At 33.8% G+C, this 20,917-nt stretch overlaps 1 protein-coding gene across 2 annotated transcripts; it reads right to left on the bottom strand.

Moving 5' to 3' along the window:
- Positions 1–7,105: 7,105 nt before the first annotated feature.
- Positions 7,106–20,855, bottom strand: LOC124919540 (DEAD-box ATP-dependent RNA helicase 8-like). Of its 2 annotated transcripts, XM_047459800.1 has the most exons (10): positions 20,525–20,855; positions 19,524–19,584; positions 12,016–12,250; positions 11,658–11,896; positions 11,281–11,532; positions 11,027–11,207; positions 7,735–7,823; positions 7,581–7,654; positions 7,398–7,489; positions 7,106–7,238 (listed from the first exon to the last, which is right to left on the bottom strand). In XM_047459800.1, the coding sequence occupies exons 1-9, from the start codon at positions 20,770–20,772 to the stop codon at positions 7,411–7,413; spliced, it is 1,458 nt and encodes a 485-aa protein (XP_047315756.1). In that variant the 5' UTR covers positions 20,773–20,855; the 3' UTR covers positions 7,106–7,238; positions 7,398–7,410. The 2 variants fall into 2 exon arrangements, with proteins under 2 accessions (XP_047315756.1, XP_047315755.1); XM_047459799.1 differs by having other exon boundaries at positions 7,106–7,489.
- Between the last annotated feature and the right edge of the window lie 62 nt (positions 20,856–20,917).

Below are 20,917 nucleotides of genomic sequence, written 5' to 3'. Positions count from 1 at the left end.
TCATATTACTCTACAAATTGCTTTAGGGATGTTTTCAAATGAACATAGTCATCAAAAAAGCATTCTAACTTTCACTTCTTTGAGATGTTAACATGCCTGCACAAAAGTGATATTTAACATACACATGAATCCATTTAGCACGTTCTACGTGCAAGGAGTTCAATCGCAAGGAGTTCAATCAATAATTATCTTGCAACTCAAACTACTCTATCATTTTTTGCCAATTCTCTTCACACTGCTCGATTTTGATTGAGTTATAAACAATGTTCTTCAATGTTTTTTATATACTTTTATAATGAGCATGTGCATAAAATTTGGTGGGGAGTTTCTTCATATGCCGAAGACAAAAATGATGATGGGTGTTCAAAAATACCTTTTCAATTGCAATGGTCATTGATTGACACTGGTTAGTGATTATTTCCTTTGGAGCACGTCCGTTCATACATGTCAACTAGGCTTTGAAAAGCCAAATAAATGACTCTGAATCCTTACTAGAAAGTAATCCACATCCTAGCAAAATTAATTGTCCATGATGATTAACACTAATAAAAGGTTCAAATGGCATATCATAGCGGTTTGTTAAATATGCTATGTCAAATGTGATGACATCTGAGAAGTACTCATATGCAGCCCTACAACTTCCATAAGCCCAAAAGATATTCTTTATCAGGTTTTCCTCATCCACATCATATACATAAAAAATTTAAACATCTAATTTGCATTCGGTAGAAATACTAACATAGCGCTTCTACATTACCATTTCCTAACTGTAACTGCCCAGCTTCTAAAATATAATTTGTGTAGCTTCTCTCATCAAAAGTAATATTATCATATCCTCTAGCTTAGAGCCAACCCCGAGTTTTGGGCTGCCCAGTCCCGATAGAAAAAAATCTATATATTTTTGTTGTCCAAGGTCTAGTTTAAAAAATTGTTTTGGTGAAATTTGAACCCATACCCATATAAATTTTTTAATTTTTTATCCTTAACCACTAAATTACACCATTTTATGTTTAATAATACAATAAATTTTACTAAATACCTTCATATTTTTAACAAGTGGGCTGCCCTAACCCGAGGGCTTGATGGGCTTACCCCAGGGCCGGTCTTACTCCATCTTCACCTACTAATGATTGAAAAGTTTTTGACAAAGTTATTCCAGCTTCGTTGTTTAATTGCAATCTTCTCTTCGCAATTGAATCTAGAACCTTATGAGATCTAAGATGTCTCGACTTTTCTGGGCTCAAAACATGGTTATGCTCATGGAAGACACTAATAATTTCAACTGCAACTTCATTCCTAACAACAAAATTTATCTTAGCCTTGCAATTCGTCTTCGTGAAAGTCTAACTTGTAAACTATTTTTCCCCTTTGAAGTAAATACACCATTTTTGGCACATGCAATGGAGAACCATTTTTGTTTTCCATCTTCACCATTTCTTGTTCCTAACTTACAAATGTCGAAACCTTTAGATTAGGCATAAGACTTATAATATTTACAAAGCTCTCATTCCAATAATGGGGATTTGAACATCGGAAGAGATGACGATGGTTGATCTATCAAGCTAAAGAATAAGAGAGAACAATTTAATAGATATATTTTCAATAAAACCTGACATGACAACACTTCGTTGAAAACATGACAACGCATCATTGAAAATATGACAACGCATCGTTGAAACACATGACAATGCAGCGTTGAAAACATGACAATGAAGCGTTGAGGAAATTACATGCATATCAGCCTAGAAAAACAGTTTTAAAATGTTTCCAAATATTTTTAAACCAAATGTGTATGTTTTTTCTAGTATTTGTACAACAAATGACTAGATAAAAAATGTCAGTTTAATAGATATTTTTCAGTTTAAAACCTGATATGACAACACTTCGTTAAGAATATGACAACGCAGAGTTGAAAATATGTCAACGAAACGTTGAGGAAAATGACATTCATATCAGCTTAGAAAAATAGTTTTAAAACGTTTTCAAATTTTTTAAATCAAATGTGTATGTTTTTTCTAGTATTTGTACAACAAATGAATAAATAAAATATATATATTTCAAATGCTTCAAATGTTGAAAACGTACCTTCTGATGCTAAAAATGCAGCTTCAGAAAGTGAAATGGATCATAGGATTGCGATGGAGAAAATGGAGGTGTGGAATGGAGCACTGAGCAAACAAAACATGCGAGCGATGGAGAAAACGAAACTTGTGGCTGAGGGATAAAACGGAACTTGCAAGCAATGGAGGAGAGCTTACCGATGGTGAAAACGGAGGAGAGCTTACCGATGGTGAAAACGGAGAATGATGCCCTTTTTTTGATATAGAGAGAATTGTTTAGCTTAGGGTTAAAGGAAGAGGCGCACATTTAATTTATATTTTCACGTTGTCGTGCCACGTAGGCAGTCGTTGCCCTCACCACGATCTGTATCATTTCTCATTGGTGTTAGAGATGTAAGTGAATCAAGTTGCACGTTGGTTCGCTTTAGGTCGTTCGTTAATCTTAACGAGCCGAAACTCGAACTCGTTTAAAAGCTTGAAAATTTAAACGAGTCAAACTATAACTTTTAGATTTTTAGCTCATGAACATGTTCGTTTAGAAGCTCGTTTAAAACGTCATTTAATATTTATTATTAAATTAATATTTAATATAAAAAAGTGGAGTTTTTCACCTAACGTGAAGCTCCTTTTTAGATTGTAAATCAGCTCTTAATGAGCTGTAAACGAGTCGAGCTTGAGAAGCTCGCGAGCCCAACTAAACACATACTAGTCGAGCTCGAGCACTATTGTAAAAGTTCGAACCGAGCTCGAGTTTTTTAAACGAGTATGAACTGTTCAACTTGACTTGGCTGGATTCGTTTATAAACCTAATTAATGTATAAGCTAACTTTTATTTATCCTGTGATAAATCCCAACTGTTTTTTTTATAAGCAACACATGTAATTATGTTTGGAAACCCACATTTTTTTATTTTTATTTTTATTTTTATTTTTACTGTAGTTAGTAGAGATGATCCAAATTCCTTTTATTATTTGTCTTGTTCTCAAATTGTTTTTACGAATTAGATGAAGGGCTCTCCTAAATTGGAGATTGGATAGTTTGAAATTTTACATATCATCTAGCTTAAATATTATGGGATGATGAAAGACATTGGCCTTATCTCAAAACAGGTAAACCCCACTCAATTCCGTAATAAACCAACATATATTTGGAAGCACATTTTGTTTAGTGTGGCAAATCAGAATTTCCTAAGTCTTGCTCCATTTGGTTATTTATTTATTTTCCACATTTTTCCTCTCAAAGATTTGAATCGGCAAAACACTTTTTTCTTTGTATCTTCTTTTTTCGGCCGCGTTGCTCTAGCAGCATTCTTATGGCGTTGAATTTTTCTTCACAAATCTTTAAGAAATTTATTAGGACATTGAATTTACTTTTGTTTGAGACTTGTAGAGAATGTAGGCAACACCATCTTTAACTTTCATGAAATTCATGACTTTGCATCACAAGGACAAGACACACTAAATTTGGAATAAGAACAGTAATCTATAAGCTTCTCCTACGACGTTTATATGAATTGGATAAAGGGGTCTCCAAGATTGGACAAAACGAGTAGTAGGTGGTGGAATGGTCGTATTTGACAAATCTTTTTTTAAAGGTTCAACATTTATCTTTTTTATATATTCTTATCTTTTGATATCCAAAATAATGGATTTTACAACTCATCTAGCTTAAAATATATTGAGATATGGAAAATTGCCTTTTGTTTGGAAATGAGTAAACCTTAACAACTCAGTAATCAATCCAATTTATATTTGAAAACAATTTTTTTTAAGAGTGATTATTCGGAACTAGAGTTATTTTCCTACATTGTAGGGACACATGATTAATAAAATTTTAAAGAGTAAATATATATTGGTTTATTTCTAAATTAAGATGAGTGTAAATTAATCTACAAGTTAAAATGATAATATTGTATAAATTGGTACATCATTTATAAAGTTGAATGTGTACACATGATTAATAAAATCACAATTAAGAGTTTGAAAAAAAAAATATATTCTCGTACCAATAAATTAACCCAAATATCAAATTTGAAAAAAATATAAAAGGTAAATGAATTTTATATAAAATAGAAGTAAAATTTAAAACTTTTAATAAAAGACTGGTATAATACATTAAGAAATAGTGTATATTATTAGTATACAATAACAAATAAAATAATATTCAACAAAATGTTAAGCTAAAAGTAATGGTTAATAAATAATCAAATAAAATATAAATATAAATCAATTTTCTCATAAATAAAATAAATAAATAACAATAAAGTTAATAAAGAATTATGAGATAATAATTATCAAGATCAATTTTAGATAAAACAAACTTTATTCATTAACCTAAAAGATATTATAATTTGACTTATTTATATTAAAAATAAATAAGTGTATTTGTCAAACCAATTTTAAAACTAACAAAGAAAAATTTAATATACAAATTAAATTCTATAATTATATTAGATTACCCAACTTCTTCTTTACAATTACCTAAACCTTCTTAGGGTAATTCGTCTTTAAACTATGAAAGTGTAAATATTTGAATAGTTCTTCGGTTTTAGTACGAAGATTGAACTTGTGTGCATAAATTATAGAAAAAAAATAATACAAGAAAAATGTATTTGTAACTAATAATTCAATTTTCGAAAGCATCACCATCAACATGGAAACATGGAAGTAGTGTTAGACTTGTATGTTACTATTGTAATAATAATAATAAATTTTGATTTTTTTTATGATATATATATATATATATATATATATATATTATCTGTCAACATTTTTTATATACATACGATTATAAAAGTCACCACATTTGTAAATATTTGTCTAATAATATTGATTATATTGTCTTCACAAAAATTGTCATTTAGGAGAAGTGAATAATTGATGAATCACTTGATAAATCATAAATAAACATACAAAAAATTTATAATTATACTAATAATTCACTTTATTTATTTATTTATTTATATATATATATATATATATGAAAAGTTTCAAATTATTTAATACATTTGTTCCAAATTACCTACATTATAATATGTTTCTTATACATTTATATTTTAAAAAAATTATAATTAAGAAAATAATAAAAGTTTTATCATTTAATCAGTAAAATATCATCCATAAAACATATTTATCTTTTAAACGGTATCTTAGATAAATTAAATGATAAAAACTCAATATGTATAATCTAATATATACTAAGCGGAAAACAAAACAAATAAATGAGTTTATATATGTCAATAAAAATTAAAAACAAATGTAAACATATTATAATGTCGGTAATGTCCATATGTAGTTAATAAATGAGTTGGTTCAGCATTAGAGTCTCACATCACATGTTTTGTATAGTGGCACCACAAATGTCTTTGGGTAGGATCACTCATTTCCTAAACCAATCATAAAATTGTATAAGTTTATTCAGCATAACAGTTTCACATCACATTTTTGTATAATGGCGCCACAAATTTATTTGGGTAAGATAACTCATTTCTTAAACCAACCAACCATACATACACAATATTATTGAATCAAATAATCAATAATTGATACGAATTTAGACTCCATTAGCAAACACCTAAATACACAAATGTATCAATTTCTCCATATTAGGTATGCACGTATGTCATCTATGTATGCCATCTATGTAGAATATAAAAGAAAATGATATAGTAATATGTATTGAGAGGGAACTTGGATCTAATGTATACTAAGTAGAAAAACAAAACAAATAAATGTTTATATGTCAATAAAACAAAGAAATTTTATAGATTTGAGCCCTTTTGACTATGGTACATCCATATGCAGTTAATAAAATAGAGCAATAGCCTAAAAATGACATGCATAATGGTATTTACCATTATAACTGTTCATGTAAAAATTGATGCCAACAATTGATACCAACCGCAATACGTTACTAATTCAGACCACCATTACAACAAATCCTCCAATAGTCATTTGTTTCTTTTAGAGGAGCTATGACAAAATAATTACACATATTATAAAATTTTGAAGTTAACATAACTCTATATTACCTAAAATAAACATATTCAAGGAAGTTGAAGACAAACATGGCCAATCAGATCATGGAGCTGATTATGGCCTCTAACCAGCAACAACAATCTTTCAAAGAGTGTTAAGATATATCTGCAATAACATTTAACAATCAAATTCTAAAATCTATTAATCTATTTATTAAAAATTAAAAAAAAAATTCATTCAGTTCATCCAAATAAAATAAAAATAGATATATAAGAAAAAAATCTAAAGAAGAGAAATTTTCAAATCAGTTCATTAATATTTATTTTTATTTTTACTAAATTTTAGATTAAACAGTAAAAATTAATATTTAACATAGAATCCATTGATTAGTAAACTTTTAAGTGGAATTTTTTTTAAAAGAAAATAGTAGTTTTATATTATTATTATTATATATATATATATATATATATATATATATATAATTAAGTATAAAATTAATTAAAAATAATAATAATAAACCAATAACATTAAAAAATCATATCTACAGTCAATTTCATAAATTCATTCATCTCGACAAATAATATATCTTTAAATTTACTTTTTCTCCTATAAATCACAAAATTAAAATTATTTATAAACTCTACAATTATAAATCTTACCATTATAAATTTAAAATCATAAAAAGTTAATTAATTCTCTTTAACCCTTTTTGAAAACATAAATTTTAAATTAAACCCAAGATTTTATTTGACATTAGTTATACCCCAAAACAAATTTGACATTTTCTTTTAAGTATATCTTAAAAAGTAATTTTACATCATTCTTCTTAAAATTACCTAAAATACTTGTGAATTTAACAAAATGAGAGGTTAAAACAACAAATCACTTTCATAACTTCCCATATAAAACTTGAGCTCTTATGACATTTTTATAATTTCTTAAAGGGTAGATTTAGTACCATCCTTGTTAAAACTACCTAAAATGATAAGAATTTAACAAAATGAGATATTAGAGTATTAACTAATAAACAAAGGCATAAATCTTGGAGTGGCCCACTCAAGCCAGAAATGATGTTAAGTATGTACATACTCTGAATTCAATGTAAAATAATAAATGCAGTCAAAAAGATGACCCAGAATAGAGAGATCTTGGTCTTTTGTCCCACTTGTGTTTCCTTCACCGACACTCTAACTCTCTATGCCTAAAATACCAATAACACTTCCCACTATTAACAATTTTACCACTCCAATCACAATCACAATAACAATAATAATATATAACACAATTTTAGTTTCCATACCCAAAACTATAGCCTTTTTGGGTTATTATATAATAACTTTTAAAAAGGCACCAAACCTGCCTTTTTGGGTTCTTCAAGTGCAGTAGATAGTCTGATCAATGTGAGGAGGGATTTGCTTAATCTCAGTTCCAAGTTCTTGTTCAATCCTATGCCTGGTGAAGATGAAGAAAACTTATTAAAAGGTCTATTTTGGATTTGTAAAACTAAACCGATTCTATAATTTTAAGGGATAAGAGAACATACAGATTGAACCGGTCCTCGTAAGTTATAAGATTCACGGCTAAGCCTAGATGCCCATACCTCCCCGATCGTCCAACCTAGAAGGGAAGGCGAAAGAGAAATTAGAAAATTCATTTAGGAAATAACTAACAAGTGAAATAATAATGGGTGTTATTACCCTATGGAGATAAGTTTCTGCGTTCTTAGGGAAGTCGAAATTGATTACTACATTTACTGCTTGGATGTCAATCCCCCTTGTAAAGAGATCTGCAATTCCAAACAAATCAAATGAATTATAGATAATGGGTAATTTTGCACTTTTTACTAGGACTAATTTTACTCCCTATAATGGGTATTTTGTACTTTTAACTATGCCCGATTTTACTCCCTATTGTAGACTCGACTCATATTGATCTGAACTTACCAAAAAAACTGATTTTGCTTCCTGTGTAACCAGAGAACTTAATGCCACCAAATAAGTGACCTGTTGATTTGGACTGGACTTTCCCTTACAAATCCCACCTTGGCTTAGAAAAAGTAAAAAAAAGGATTTTTTGTTTCTCCAGTGTGTTGCTTTGTCACGTTTTCCTTTTGAAGGATTTTTTAAATTAACCTTTTATGTAGTTTTACACAGTGAACTTTATAAAAAAAATCTAGAATAAGTCATGTGGAACTGACTTGATGACGTGAAGTTATCTATGTTAACATGAAGCAAAATCTGACGTTTTAAAAATGTTAAGGAGCAATACCAATCAGAGTTTACTATAGGGAGCAAAATCCAACTTAGTTAAACTTGAAAAATACCCATTAGATGGAATCTTGAAAAATTAGGGAGAAAAAATAGCCATTATCCAAAAAGTATAATGAAACCAAAAGTTCGGGAATCGAATCTAGCATAAAAAAAAGTGCAGTTTAAGAGAAGACTGTTGAACAATCAAGGGGTTAAATTGCAATCAGGATAAGGTACCAAGGAAGCAATGAATAATAAGATAATTGTGTGACAAAAGTTGAGCTTCTTCTAATTTTCAATACTTTTTTTTGAAAGGATTTCAATAGTTAATACAAATCATACTTCATGACCAAAAAATATATATTAGGATTTAGAAGATTGGGCATGATGACTTAAGCCCATTTGTAAGTTTTTTAGGGTTTGTTGAATTAGCAGTATAAATAGAAAACACATAAAATGACTGTCAATTTCTAGGCTTGAATATGCCTCTTAAGGAAAACTATAAGTTGATCAAGCTTATAGAATAAGCATGAAGAATCAGAGCGCAATTTTGTGTACAAGTGGAAACCACATAGAAGAAGAGAAATATGATACTCGGGGAAAGGATATTAAGGCTAATGCACTAAGGTGGATGTTACAGCTACTAGTAGTAGTTAATTGAAGACGGAAAGGACGGCAACAGTTATTAATAACAGAAACAGTTGGGCCTGACAAGAACTGATTCTGGTGGGAAAAACAGTTAAGGCTAAGCACTCAAATATCAGCCAAACTGGAAGGAAAACTATTGATCAATTTGTTAAACTCTTCGATTAATTCTTGTTCTCTCTCATCTCCATTGTATTCACCTAACAATTAGGGTTCTATCTCCCTCCATTAATTCTTCACTACTCATCTCAATATAATTCTTTTATCTTTTATGTTAAAAGATTTATACCTAATTCTACCTAAAGGTATAACAGTGGCATCAGAGCTCGTTCGTGGAAAAATAGTGTGTACAAATTGAGGTTTATAGCCGAAGCGGATTTGTGTTTGAGTCATCGGTATGAAATTAACTCCGTAGTCTCTGCTTAGAAACAGTTTACAAGAATCATAATTGAATCACTCAAGAAGAAGAAGAAGTGCCGCTGCTTAGAAACAGTTCACAAGAATCCTAATTGAATCACTCAAGAAGAAGTGCTGCATAGGATGAAGATTGTCGCAGAACTGTATATTCTTTTGGTGCGATCTCTAATCTTGAGTTCACGATATTCACACGATAGCGATCACTTATGTGATTGTAATCAGTCTTTGTTAAACCTAACGACCGCCAACATCGTTTCTGTTTTTCGATTTCGTCCCGATTGTCACAGACACCAGAGAGTCAGCGCTCGTCTAAAAACAGGGAAGGTGGATAGCATATAGATGGAACTGTATCTCCCCATCAGTTTTGGTTGCTCACTGTTTGGATATACTTTTGTTCTAACTAAATATTTTCTTAAGGAAAGAGAGGATCTTTTTTTAAGTGCAAGCTGCCCAAGAACTCAAATTAGTTGGAAATAACGAACTCGAAACGAAAAACGAGCTAAAAGAGACTTGTTTGAAGTTCAAAGAAAATGATAAAAGATTAGATCGAAATGATAAACGACTTGACCGAATGGAAGAAATGTTAACCGCAATGCAGAAGGTGATTATGCTATAAGAGGAAAATGTTAAGGGTGAAACACTTCAACAATCAACGAATGTTTTAGAGAAAAAACATCATAACTATTTTGACGAATTGAAGAGCTCAAGTCTGGTTCTTCAAGTGGCCCAACAAACCAGTGTTGATGAAGTAAAAGTGGAGACTCAAGAGGTATACGAGACAAAATGTGACAATATTGGGTTTGGAGAAGAGATATGCAATACTGCAAAATTGTCGGATATTTCCTTACAAATCCCAAAATTAGACTTGGGAAACGAGATGCCACTATCGGTGATTAACGAACAGGAACTGCAATCGACATACGTTGATACATACGATTGTGGACAAGTTGACCGAGGCATAGCTCAATTTGCTTTGACAGCTGATGCATTTGAAAGTCTCGATGACCAAATCTTGACCAACTCTTGGCCAACGACCCTATGTTTCAATCATGTCTTGATTCAAGGCAAAAAGTGTGATACTTTTTGTGGTTTGAAGAACCACCCGATAATAAAAGTTATATTCGAAGAAGTTGTAATAACTCTTTGATGAGTTGCAGATACTTCCTATGGTTTGAGGAACCACCCGATAGCTAAGGAAGCAATTCCAGCAATTCATATGGTTCGAAGAGCCACCAGATGTTTTGGAGTTTCAACTGAATCTTCGTCTATTGTCGTTCGCGGACGAACGACTTGAATGAGAGGGTAATGATACACGGGGAAAGGATCTAAGGTTAATGCACTAAGGTGGATGTTAATTGAATAAAGACGGAAAGGACGGAAACAATTATTAGCAGCAGAAACAGTTGGGCCTGACAGGAACTGATTCTGACGGGAAAAACAGTTAAGGCTAAGCACTCAAATATCAGCCAAACTGGAAGGAAAACTATTGATCAATTTGTTAAACTCTTCTGTTAGTTCATGTTCTCTCTCATCCCCATTATATTCACCTAACAGTTAGGGTTCTATCTCCCTCCATAATTCTTCATTACTCATCTCAATATAATTCTTTTATCTTTTATGTTCAAAATTTATACATAATTCTACTTCAAAGTATAACAAAATAATGCGACAAACATACCAGTGCACACAAGATTTCTGCAAGCGCCATTACGGAAATCATGAAACACTCTGTTCCGGTGATCTTGAAGCATCTTAGCATGAATATAGAAGCAGGAATACCCAAGTTCAGTAATTTTCTTCGCCAACAATTCTACTCGGTTCACTGAATTGCAGAAAATGATGGACTGGTTTATTTGAAGCTGCAAAATAAAAGCATCAAGTGAGAGTCCCAAAAATCAGAAAATAAAAATCTAAAGAAAGAAAGAGAAAAACCTTTGAGAAGAGGGTGTTGAGGCAGTGAATTTTTTGTCTCTCTTCAACAAACGCATAATATTGTGTTATACCCTTGAGGGTAAGTTCATCCATGAGGTTAATAACATATGGCTTCCTCAAGTATCTCTCTTTAAAATCCTTTACAGTAACAGGAAATGTAGCTGAAAACATCAGTACTTGCCTATTTGCAGGTAAGAAACTTATAAGATGCTCCAATGAAGGTTGAAACTCCGGAGATAAAAGCTTATCTGCCTGAAAAACTTGAATGTCATCATTAACTTCACAAAAATACAAATCCATCCAAGAGACAGAAAAAACTAAAAAAAAAAAACTTGATACACAACAATATTTGATGATAAGAAAGAAAGATTAAGAACCTCGTCCATGATAAGCATTGAGCAATCTTTTAAAACACAGATACCCTTCTTTGCAAGATCCAATATTCTTCCTGGAGTTCCAACTAGCAGGTGAACTGGTTGGTATAAGCGCATAATATCGTCTTTTAAGCTAGTTCCTCCTGTTGAAACCATGACTTGAATTTTCAAATGTTTCCCAAGCTCTTTACAAACTTGAGATGTCTGCAAGGCTAGCTCTCTTGTTGGAACAAGTATGACAACTGCACATTAAAGAAACTGAACATCATCAAAGTCAAGAAATCTTCTTTTTTCCTTTTCCTTTTTGTTTTTGAGGAAAATATATGTATATATATTATTACTCCTTGTTTCAGAACAAAACCTTGAATGACATTATTATCAGGATCAATCTTCTCCAAGGCAGGAATGCAAAAGGCAGCTGTTTTCCCAGTTCCATTTTTAGCTCTAGCAAGGATATCAATTCCAGTTAGAGCAATGGGGATGCTTTCCTCTTGAATAGGAGATGGTCTTTCAAACCCCTTCTCATAGATTCCCATTAGAAGCTCACGTTTTAGAAAATAGTCCTCAAATTCATTTCCTTTGGTAGCTGTCACATCCTAGAAGAAAAAAGTCCACAGAAATAAATCAGAAGTTAATATACATCATATAGCTATAAATTGGAGAAAGGCTGTCTGATCTTCTAAAGTTTATAATTTGGGTTGCCTTTCATGACAGACTAATGACTAAGGATACAGAGTCATACATTTTTTGCTTATAGAATACATTGATAATCTCCTATTTTATTGTTTGTTCTCATTTTGTCTTTATGAAAGAGTGTTATGAAATGTTTAAGTTGAACAGGTCTAGAGTGTAGAGAGTCAAATAATGGACCATAGTGAACATCAAAGATAAGAGTTTGCACTCAAAAATCCTAAATGCTCTTGTTGCAATTGTGTACGAGATCTAGACCGAAAGAAAAGAGTGTTCTAAAGATCACAAACAATCGATTGTAACATGCTCTGATTTAAATAGTAGAAACAGGAGAAAATATATGAATAATTTGTTACGAGTTAAATCAGTAACTAGAGTTAAGAGTTTTGATCTCTAGGACCAAGACTAAATTTGTTGTTCAAAGGGCAGCAGAAGAGTTAGGAGAACAAGAAATCAAGGGTTCCAAAAAAAGAAGACGAAACATGGATGAGAGAGAATACTGTTAGTACGCCTAATAGTCCGGGAATTGAAGACGACGAAGGAAAATAAAAATACAGTAAGCTAAACTTTTCGCAATCTTATTCATATCTGTAATTGGGGTGAGTTCGGCTTATATATGAGCCAAATCCACAAAAGTATTCAGTTAGAACTGCTCAAAGAGGGAAAAGAGATTTCATAAAATGTGGTTTGCAAATAACAGAAATTGAAACAGACAGATAACCAACCCTAACTGTCCAGGATTGTTGCATTATCTCCCCCCTTCAAATATTCGTTGTCTTCGACGAAGAAACCTTGGCCTGGTCTGCCTCCAATGCCCAACCTCCAATCTCAAAAGTGAACTCTTTTCTCTTGCTGTTCTGCAACTGTTTAATGCGGTTCTGAGTTATTTTCAACAAGGCAGTAAGGGGTCGGGCTATGGAACCGCAATCATTGATAAGCCTTCGATAACATCCTTTCAATTGTTTTACTGATTGCGGAACCGGCCATTGCCTCATTGCCTCGAGCTTTTTCAGATCAGTAGTCACTCCATTTTCATTCAGTATATGGCCCAGGTAGGATATTTGTCTAAACCCTAAGCTACATTTTCTTTTGTTGAACAATAACCGAACCGGCCATTGCCTCATTGCCTCGAGCTTTTTCGGATCAGTAGTCACTCCATTTTCATTCAGTATATGGCCCAGGTAGGATATTTGTCTACACCCTAAGCTACATTTTCTTTTGTTGAACAATAACCTTTGTTGTTGCAATGTTGTCCGGACTTGGTGCAGGTAGAAGAAGAACTCATTCCAGCTCAGACTATACAATAGGATGTCATCGAAAATCCAGGAAAAGTCCTTCCAGACCAGCACCACAGGGGCAACAAAAGAGTCGTCACTCCTAATTACTTCCTTGTCCAGCATATCATTAACTAATTGCTCATTTTTTGTCTTTTGTAGGGCAGGGTACCATTATGAACACAGGCACACAGCTTTCGTGTTTTCCTTTAGTGGGATTCGATGATGTTGTTCCTGACTGGTGGTATGTATTTGGGTTGCTGGAATTGAGTGTTGAAGTCATTGAGCAGTCACTGGAGATCCTCAGGAATCTCTTCTAATGCCTTTGTGGTAAGTGAAACAAATTGGCATTCATGCTTACTCCTTATTTGCACCATGGCAGCAACACTGCATTTCTTTAATAACTTCTCCAGTTGGTTGCCTTGTAACAGGTTGTTGATCTGTGCATGAGGTATACCCTGCAAGACAGTGGCTCTCCCTTGTTTTTCAAAAGAGAGGGTCATCTTTTCAATATTCCAGGATGAAAACCTAAAGTAATCAGTCACTCAATACCTAGCACAATATCGTACCTTGTCATGGTAAGCACATTCATATCTGTTTGGTAATCATTTCCCTCCATTGACCATTTCAAGTCTTGACAAATGCTGGAGCAAAATATGTTGGAGTCATCTGCCACTCAAACCGACAACACCTGGGTGGGCAGGGTATCATGGCTTATTTTTTTCTTCATAATCCTGCTATTTATGGATTTATGAGTGCTGTTCCTATCAATTAGGATCACCACTGGTAAGTGACCCTGGAATGTCTGAAAATTATTAAAACTAGTCAATGCATTCAAGGAAATGGCAGGCTCTTCCACTACATCAGGCTGCAAAGAAAGAGGATTATCAAGAATGGCTTTGGGGTGGCTTCTTGGAAACCTAGTAAGTCTTTTTGGTCATTAGTCGAGATCATGAATAACTTTGATTTACACATGTGGTTGGGTTCTCATTTATCATTGCAAGTGAAACAGAAGTCTTTCCCCTCTTTTCATCCATTACACGGGTCTATTTGCTTCATGTGTCCCTGGTTTATGCTGGAAGAAGACGCATAGGAGGGACTTGGCTTGAGATCGGTGGTCCGATTGGTGTTTGTCCAGGCCGTGTTAACATTGGATGGCTTGTTGAGCCGTGATGGCTCAACGCTGTACAAATGCCCACTGCTCAACAATGACATGTATGTCGCTTCTTGGACCTTGGCCATTGACATGACTTCATTTAATGATCCGAGAAACCGCAGCCTAATCAAATTTGCAATTTCCTCCCTCAATCCGGACAGGTAGCAGTCTATAACATACTCCCAGGGCATAGTATACAGTTTTTAGGAAATTGACATGTACCAGAAATTGTAATCTTGGACAAAACTGATTTGTTTCAGGTTCATCAATTGTCTCATGGGGTGTCATGTATGGAAGGACCGGACTGCACCAAAATGTCTCTTTTGAACACGTCCCACGTCATGGCTTCTCTATGGTTGTGTTGCTGAAGATATGACTCATACCACATTATGGTATCACTAGTAAAGTGTATGGGAGCAATGTCAAGTTTAGTTGCATCAGTAGTCCTATCCACCCTAAAGAACTGCTCAATAAATATAAGTCAGCCCTCCACATCTGTTCCATCGAACCGAGGGAAATCAACATTGATAAGCCGGGTTGGAGGAGCATATGATAAAAGGGAAAATGATATTAGGGTTAAATATAGTGGCGGGAATAAAGTAGTAGTTATAATGTGGTAGTATAAATAGAACAGTTAGTTGTTAAGAATAGTTATGAAATGATTTAGTTAAAAATTCTATCTCTTCCTTATTGTATTCTCCCTATCAGTTAGGGTTCTTTCTCCCTTCATCAATTTTTCAATCCTCATCTCAATATAATTCTTCTATCGTTTTATATTCAAGATTTATACCTAATTCTACTACAAGGTATAACAGTGGTATCAGAGCTCGTTCTTGGCAAAATGGTGTGTACTATGAGGTATATAGCTGAAACAGACTTGGATGTGATTCAATTTCCTTAGTCGTGCATAGAAACCGTTCACAAGTGAAATCAGTAAGAGTTAAAAGGAGAATTGGATCATTATTGTTCATGGATCGTACTTGTTGATGGATCGAACTTGTTGATGGATCGGACTTGTTGATGGATCGGACTTGTTGATGGATCGGACTACGTGTGGAGTTTCCGGCTAGTCGGAGAAAAAGAAGAAGTGAAGACGACGTTCGTTTAAAGAAGGAATCGTCATATTCAGGCAACTTGAACTTCCGATCTTGAAACTGTGGCAACACAATTAAGATTGTAGAGATAAGTAAGGATACAAACCGTAAAGCTCCATTACGACTGACTTTGATAGTTCCGGCGGTTTTCGATTTCGGGCGATGGATGGAAGACTGAGTTTGATTTGTTCATCGAAGGCTGAAGACGAAAGAAAAAGATTCCAGCACATGCCTATTTGTTTGAAGGTATTAGATCATCACTAAGAATTTTTGTATTCTGTTCCAATCGTGGGGAAGTAATTAAAGAGAGAAAATCTGACAGCTATTAAAAGAGAACAGAAGGTACCAAACTCTCTGCTCCTTACACCATCCATCTTACTGCTCCATCTCCATACCATCTTACTGCTGTAGTTGCTCAAGCTCAATACCTGCTCCTTACGACTCTTGCAGCAGACTCTTGCGGCAGTAACTTTATTTAATATTTTGTTACTTTCAGAAAAAAGGTCAATTAAAATTAGGGTGTGGTTGATTTGAAAATGATTTTTCCTAAATTCTTTGGAGAAAAAGTTGAAGATGTCGAAGACTGGATTTATGAGGCAGAAAGATTTTTTCGGATTAACATTACGCTTGAAGAAGACGAGGTGCATCTTGCGACAACTCACATGAAGGAAAAGGCATTACGATGGCTTAGGGAACATGTGGTCATGAAAACTCTCAGCAAAGGATTGACGTGGAAAGAGCTGAAACAACTATTGCGACGTGAGTTTTGGTCATGTGGAAGGGACTATCTCCGAAATATACAAAAGAAAGTGCAGCCAGAACCGTGGAGTTAATCGCGGAACAGTGTCAACAAATAACCGACTTGTTAAAATCATGGAGGATCGCTGACGAAATAAAAAGGCGGAAACAAGAGGCCGATGAAGAAATAACAAGGCAAAAGTGGAAAAATGATCGTCAAAAATTGATCTTCGAATCCGATGAGTTAGTGGAAGATTACTATCAACATGTAGAAGATGTGGGACAATCAGCGCCTTCCCCATTGATACAGCCGGCTCCTAACAAAGATGAAACCCCTTTTGATGACGATTGTCCTCAAGTGGAAGACGCGCCTCCTCTCGACGACTTTTGTTATGAAAAAGAAATGGAAAGTCCACGTACTGATGATACAAAACACGATAATCTCAATTTTGATGAAGAAATTTATGATAATTCATGTTCTTCGTTTATTCATTTGCAAATCTCCCTAGTGTACAATGACCGAGAGAAGACAAAGGCAACCCACGTTGAAAAGGATGATCATTATCGGGGTGACTTGGGAGAAGCTGAAATTGAAGAAATGTTTGAAAATGTTTTGGGCCTTGAAGATAGGATGTTGGCTTTTGATCCAATTTCTCAAGCATACTTAGCGCCAAGTTCAAGTTGCGTCCAGTTTTCGTGGTTCAAGAAATCAGAAAAAGTTGGGTCTTGCTTTCATAAAATTTTATGGCATAAAACATGAATGAGATGCAAGTACTTATTATGGTTTCAAGAACCACCTGATGCAGAGTTTTGTAATTGTTCTTATGGGCTACAATCGATAAATCTTGTGGGACAATTTGTATGGTTTGAAGAACCACCCGATAGTCTATGGCAACAATTTGGGCAATTTATATGGTTCGAACTTCGAAGAGCCACCAGATGCTTGGAACTTTCAGCAGAACTTTCGTCTATTGTCGTTCGCGGACGAACGAATTGAAGGAGAGGGTAATGATACAAGGGAAAAGGATATTAAGGTTAAATATAGTGGCGGGAATAAAGTGGCAGTTATAATGTGGTAGTATAAATAGAACAGTTAGTTGTTAAGAATAGTTATGAAATGATTTAGTTAGAAATTCTATCTCTTCCAGTTTTCGTGGTTCAAGAAACCAGAAAAAGTTGGGTCTTGCTTTCATAAAATTTTATGGCATAAAACATGAATGAGATGCAAGTACTTATTATGGTTTCAAGAACCACCTGATGCAGAGTTTTGTAATTGTTCTTATGGGCTACAATCGATAAATCTTGTGGGACAATTTGTATGGTTTGAAGAACCACCTGATAGTCTATGGCAACAATTTGGGCAATTTATATGGTTCGAACTTCGAAGAGCCACCAGATGCTTGGAACTTTCAGCAGAACTTTTGTCTATTGTCGTTCGCGGACGAACGAATTGAAGAAGAGGGTAATGATACAAGGGAAAAGGATATTAAGGTTAAATATAGTGGCGGGAATAAAGTGGCAGTTATAATGTGGTAGTATAAATAGAACAGTTAGTTGTTAAGAATAGTTATGAAATGATTTAGTTAGAAATTCTATCTCTTCTTTATTGTATTCTCCCTATCAGTTAAAGTTCTTTCTCCCTTCATCAATTCTTCAATCCTCATCTCAATATAATTCTTCTATCGTTTTATGTTCAAGATTTATACTTAATTCTATTACAAGGTATAACAGCATACTGTTGGTGTTGATGGAAGGATCTATCGCGGGGAGGGTCATGGTGAGTAGCATCATCAAAAGCCCTGGAGCGGGGTTCTTGGCCAAGAACAGACCCTCCTTCTATGGATGTCAATCTGTCTTATGTGGCATTGAATTTTTTGTCCATATTATTACTCAATTCAGTCATGTTCTATTGCAGGAAATCTTGCATAGAAGTTGATTGCTGGGTCAGGCCTTCGATTAGGGTTTTAAGAATTCATCTCAGTTTGCTGTCGAGTTTCTATCATCGCAGAACTGTTTGGCTCTGATACCAGAATGTTACGAGTTAAATTAGTAACTAGGGTTAAGAGTTTTTTATCTCAAGGACCAAGACTAAATCTATTGTTCAAAGGGCAACGGAAGAGTTAAGAGAACAAGAAATCAAGGGTTCCAAAAAAAAGACGAAACAGGGATGAGAAGAGAATACTGTTAGTACGCCTAACAGTCCTAGAATTGAAGACGACGAAGAAAAATCAAATACAGTAAACTAAACTTTTTACAATCTTGTTCATATCTGTAATTGGGGGTAAGTTTAGTTTATATATGAGCCAAACCCACAAAAGTATTCAGTTAGAACTGCTCAAAGAGGGAAAAAAAATCAACAAAATGTGATTTGCAAATAACAAAAATTGAAACAGACAGATAACTAATCCTAACTGTCCAGGATTGTAGCATAATCATACTAACTCAAGACTCATATCCTTACATATCCTAATTTTCTTATTTTTGTTTTCCTTGGCTTATTTTTCAAACATAAAGATGAATTTTATTCTTTTTCTTGAGATATCTTTTTTCTTTCCTACTTTATAAGTGATAATGATTTGTCTTTTACTTTTTTGAAAAGGTAGAACCATTTACATTAATCCAAATATTTACGAAGTCCGCAAACATGAGGTAACTTTGTCTTTTATTTATTAAACAAAAACAAAAATTTGAGGAATAAGAGGAAAAGGGTAAAATGATATACTATGTCCCCATTAATCCTTATGGATCAAACTCATAATATATATAAAAAAGAAAACATAAAGGGTGCTCCTCTAACGTTCTCTATTATGCATTTAGTATTCTCTCCAATAGTAAGAAGTTGAAAACGGGGTTTCAGAAAATCCATGAGAGACTTCACTTCATGCATACACATGAAAAATGTCACCAGTAAACATACCTCAGTTCTGTACCGAGTATCTGGAGATGGAAGGTTTAGTCGAGCCTTCCAATCTTGAGAACTGAACAGAATCCAACAAAAGAATATTTAACATATAATCTGCTTATAAACCCAAAAGCACTAGATTCATAATGAAACAAATATGGCATTTTCGTTTCATTTGAAAACACCATTTTATTTTGTTTTCTCATCTAAGTGTGAATCCAAGATGATATCCCATTTAGAAACGGAGTGTATAGAAACTTAATTCAGCCCAGATCCAGATACGCCTAAAATGGCATCGAGGCAGGTGTTTTTGAAAGACAATCTAGTTACTTCTATTTCCTAAGAGGAAATCTTATAACCTTCAAGTGCTAAACCCTAAATTTAAGGGAGTGGCTCTTGGTCTTTTTGAGGCATTGCGGTTAAAACTGCTTCTACAAGAGTTGGATTATCCACTTAAATAATGAATTCGATTAATTTGTAACAATTAAGAAGCATGTGATACGATTCAATATGATCGAACAAAACATATTGAGGTGGAATGATCTTTTTATTAAGAAAAGGTTGGATGAAAAACTTGTAGAACTAACAAAAATTCGTTCAAAAGATCAACTATTAGACAATCTTACTAACGTTGTCTCAATCAGTGTATTTTCCAAATTCTTAGACAAGTTGGACATGTGTGATACCAATTTGAGGGAGAACGTTGAAATCTACATATTTTACTAATTTAGGAAAGATCAACTATTAGACAATCTTACTAAAGTTGTCTCAATCCGTGTATTTTCAAAATTCATTGACAAGTTGAGCATGTATGATACCAATTTAAGGGAGAACATTGAAATCTATGTATATGACTAATTTAGAAACGATCAATTAGAGAGAAGAAATATCAATGAAAACGTAATTTCTCCCCTTGGTCAATTTTTAAGACAATTTGCCGAAAGAGAAACATCAGTTAGAAAGAACAAGCAACCACAAAAATCTGAGTTAGTCAACAATAAGTCGACGAATCGTACCTTGACTCAACAGTTTCCGACTGCACAGTTTTTTCGACTTCAACGACGTTGGGATCTGCCGTCAACTGGCTCCTCCTCAACCACTGCTGTTGATTCTGGAACTGTTGGTGGCTTGGCGTTCGATCTCCCCTCGGAACATATTGCTGCTGGACATTTCTCGGCTGAAAATTAGAGTTTCCAGCCATATTTCCTCCACGCCCACCACCTCCACCGCCGATCCCCGGCGGATATCGACCTTGGTTACTCATCGCCAAAACGAATCACCAACTGAGTTAGAATGTATAGGACTAGGAGTCCCAAGAACTTAGAAACTATGGTGTCTTGATGATCTAAATAGATATTAATAGCCTGTTTTGGGGCGCAACTTTGTTTGATTGGGGTTTATTTTAATAG

This window comes from Impatiens glandulifera, chromosome 1 (genome assembly GCF_907164915.1).
Source record: "Impatiens glandulifera chromosome 1, dImpGla2.1, whole genome shotgun sequence".
Classification (NCBI taxonomy): Eukaryota; Viridiplantae; Streptophyta; class Magnoliopsida; order Ericales; family Balsaminaceae; genus Impatiens; species Impatiens glandulifera.
This window is presented reverse-complemented; position numbering and strand designations above follow the sequence as displayed.